Source organism: Pinus tabuliformis, chromosome 2_1 (assembly GCF_031772625.1).
Source record: "Pinus tabuliformis cultivar Carrire ecotype Pingquan chromosome 2_1, CPIR1, whole genome shotgun sequence".
NCBI lineage: Eukaryota > Viridiplantae > Streptophyta > Pinopsida > Pinales > Pinaceae > Pinus > Pinus tabuliformis.
The window spans coordinates 760105542-760109199 of NC_142299.1; the positions used below are offsets into that span (position 1 = coordinate 760105542).

At 32.0% G+C, this 3658-nt stretch overlaps 1 protein-coding gene across 1 annotated transcript; it reads right to left on the bottom strand.

Moving 5' to 3' along the window:
• Positions 1-222: 222 nt before the first annotated feature.
• LOC149202794 (CASP-like protein 1U1) lies at positions 223-2880 on the bottom strand. The gene is made up of 3 exons (XM_089400047.1): positions 2495-2880; positions 810-930; positions 223-715 (listed from the first exon to the last, which is right to left on the bottom strand). Exons 1-3 carry the CDS (start codon positions 2728-2730, stop codon positions 476-478), a joined length of 597 nt encoding a protein of 198 aa, XP_089256173.1. The 5' UTR covers positions 2731-2880; the 3' UTR covers positions 223-475.
• Between the last annotated feature and the right edge of the window lie 778 nt (positions 2881-3658).

The following is a 3658-nucleotide window of genomic DNA, read 5'->3' on the forward strand; positions in this document are numbered from 1 at the left end:
TTTATTTCCAACTTTCCCATAATACCCCCACACACACACATATATATAACTTTCTCAATGTAAAAATACTGCCATATAAAATATAATATATATTCTCAATTTAAACATAGCACCTCAACCATGAATCCCACCAAACATTCTTGAGTCAATTCAGCATCGAACATAGAACCACAACCATGCAGCCCACCAAAGATTCTTCATTCAATTCAGCATCGAACATCATAATCCAATATATTACTAAATTTATTGAAAAGAATAAAATTTGTGATCTTGGTTTGACTGTGCGTTCGAAATTGAGCTCGACAGCCCACCGAAACCATTATCCAGTTTGCGGGGAGGTAGCTAGTGGGAATATAATTGGAATATAGTTAATGAGAATAATTGCATCCTAATCAACGATAAGCATATACAGCCAACGCCAATTAATTGCGGCCACAGCAGGGGTCGCCATACAAAACCAAACCCTATCATTCCATTAATACCGTGAACGAGCCGAGCTCGTACGTCTGTATAAACTGTAAATAGAAATGACACTAAGCGTCATAAAGATGATGAGACTGACAAATGAAACAACTAGCGCACCAACTCCGTGGTGGCAGAAGCGATCATATATATTGCAGAGTTTTCCCCAATGAGTGTGAGAATTTCCCTGGTATCCAACGTAAGCAATGGCGGCCGCTGCAGAGACCCCCGCCGATACCAGCGCCACCATCACCTGCACACAATTATGCAATTCAATTCGAGATTTGAACAACATTTATACCGCAGCTTTCATAGCTTCATAGCAAAGAAAAGGAGAAATGCATTACCAAATCGGTGACAGAGAGAAGAAAGGCTGACAGTGTAGAGGAAGCAAATTTGCCGGTCACGGAGAAGATCAACGATATCAGTGTGTATCCACAGGCAACTGCATTGGCCACTACAAAGAACCTGCAAAACAACATATCTTAAGGACGATCTCAACATATAATAACTTAAAAATTAAAATATTTAAGAATGATATATGTAGTATAGTTGAAATGATTTTTATTTTTTACTTTTGTAGTTAATTTTATTTAGGATATTTAAAAAAAATTGAAGTTATAAGTTTAAATTGTTTAGTATATTGAAAATGATTGTTTTAAATTTTTTATACGCTAAATTTATGTATGTACTAAAAAAATACATTTTTAATAATAAAAATATATAATAATTAAAAAATTACAATTATCAAACTATATTTTTAAAGAAAATTCATTTCATATATTAATTAAGCTATTTTATATATTAATTATACAAAATCCTAATAATTATTTAATAAATAAATTATTAAACCTATTTAAAAAAAATTATTTATATCCTATTAAATTTTCTATAAATTATCATAAATATGTCTTTTTTATATAATTAAATAATTAAAAAAATTATATCAACGAGTATATTTATAAAATTTGATAATATATTAATATAATTTTTTTTAAATATATTTATTGTGCTTCAAGTATTTATTACAAAACAGATATTGTTATTATAATATTAATAACAATAAATATTTTAGTCTAGTTTAATCTAACTAAAATTAAAAAAAAATAAAAATCTATTTAATAATAATAATATACATTTATTAATTAGAATTTTTTATATAGTATGATTCTGGACAGATATATTAATTCTATCTATTTGGGAGAGACTAATCTTGCAGAGTAGTTAATACAAAGTAATTAATATTCACATGTATTAATTAGATTTTTTTTATATAGCATGATTTTGGAGAGAGATATATTAACTAGATTTATTCTAGATTTATTTGGCAGAGACTAACCTTGCAGGAAATAGTTTTCTTCATATTTACTGATAAAAAAGAGTTCGAAATAACTTAAATAAATAGGTAAAAGGTTAAATTGAAATAAGATTTGCTAGTATATACATATACATGCTCCTTCATTAAAATATACCTCTTTTCAAGTTAAGAATTATTGTCCCTTCATATACTTATTTCTCTATACACATACAAATGCTCCAACCCTTTCCAAAAAATAAATATACCTGCAAAAGACTGGTTATCCTTCCCATATTTATACAATACATTTACCAATTCTTTGAAAGAAGATTTTCTTTTCAGCTTATACACGGGTGAATATTCACAAATTAAAAAACTAATAATGATATATTATCCATAAACATCATTGCCATAACATTCTTTTCAAAGTGAACAATTAAACATACACATACAAATGCTCCAGAACTTTCCAGTGATGAAATGTATCTCCTTCCAAGTTATGACTTAGTGTCCCTCCCTTACTTATCTTATGTATACAATACAATACATATGCCAATTCTTTCAAAATTTCTTTTCAGCTTATGCATGATGTGAATATTGAAAAATTAAAAAACTAATAAGGCTAGACATCATTCACGCAGCATTCTTTTCACCGTCAAAAAATAATATAGACATAAGAACAGTGCAAAATTTAAATTCTAAAGCTGATCTAATTATATCCTCCTACCCACATACACGAAAGCAGGCGAATATTGGTATTTGGCAGGCCATGGGCCAACGATGGGAAGTATCACCGTCTGCTTGTTCGTTCCCATTATGATTGCAGCAGAAAACGTGCAGCCGATTGCCAGCAGCCTCAAGATGAGATCCACTAGAAAGAAACTGCTATTAACTCCATTGACTCTCTGCGCATCTTCCCCGCCGGACTTATTCTCAGTCTCTAAGTAACCCACCTTCACTTGAGATGCCATTTTTTCTTCCCTGCGACCACAAAATATGATTTCTTCTACATACCAAGAATTCGGCACCGATATGGATATATATTACAGCAAAGCTCACATAATTCTTTATCAGCGAAAGCGATAGAACATAAAGTTTTGGTGCTGAGATGGTTTGCTCGGGATAAAAATCTGGCTGCTAACATTGTTTATTCAAGTACAGATTTCAGATTAAGTTAATTGCAGATTTCCTCAATATTCGGCAATTGGATAAATATGAATAGACATGAACGGTCGAAAATTTGACACCTATATCTATCCATCCAATTACCCAATATTCAGGGAATTGGCAATCCAGATAAAGATACCCGTGTATTGCCCGCCAATTTGAATAGAAGACTCTGTACACTTAGTAATTCCACTTATAGAAACCGGTTGCATTTATTTATCATTTGTGGGAAGATCGTTATTGGGATGGTGCAGTTACAGCTACTACGATTTGATGTACGTGGACGTTTTGCATCCAACTTACTCAGATTATAGCTGGAAGGAATAATTTATTTTAACCTACTTCTCAGATTATAGCTGGAAGGAATGGAAGGAAGTTCCATATGCACACGGCCCCGCTTGATCCGATTTGAAGTAATGTCCGAAGATTTTTTGCCACAAGTTTCATATACAAACGCAAGGTCATGCTTGATCTGATTTGAAGTAACGTCCAAAGATTTTTCTGGAAGGAATGGAAGGAAGTTCCATATTCACACGGCCCCGCTTGATCCGATTTGAAGTAATATCCGAAGATTTTTTGCCGCTAGTTTCATATACAAACGCAAGGTCATGCTTGATCTGATTTGAAGTAACGTCCAAAGATTTTTTGCCCATATATCATGCATCCATTCTGATCTTCCAAAAAAAGATAATGCGTTCCGATCTTCCAAAAACTTGATACCTCCTTTCAATC

Excerpts from the sequence above, each read along its gene's own strand:
- LOC149202794 (XM_089400047.1), bottom strand. The coding sequence starts at position 2,730 with ATGGCATCTCAAGTGAAGGTGGGTTACTTAGAGACTGAGAATAAGTCC. Across the intron at positions 931-2,494 it reads CAATATTCGCCTGCTTTCGT|GTTCTTTGTAGTGGCCAATG; the intron begins GTATGTGGGTAG and ends GTTGTTTTGCAG. Across the intron at positions 716-809 it reads TTCTCTCTGTCACCGATTTG|GTGATGGTGGCGCTGGTATC; the intron begins GTAATGCATTTC and ends AATTGTGTGCAG.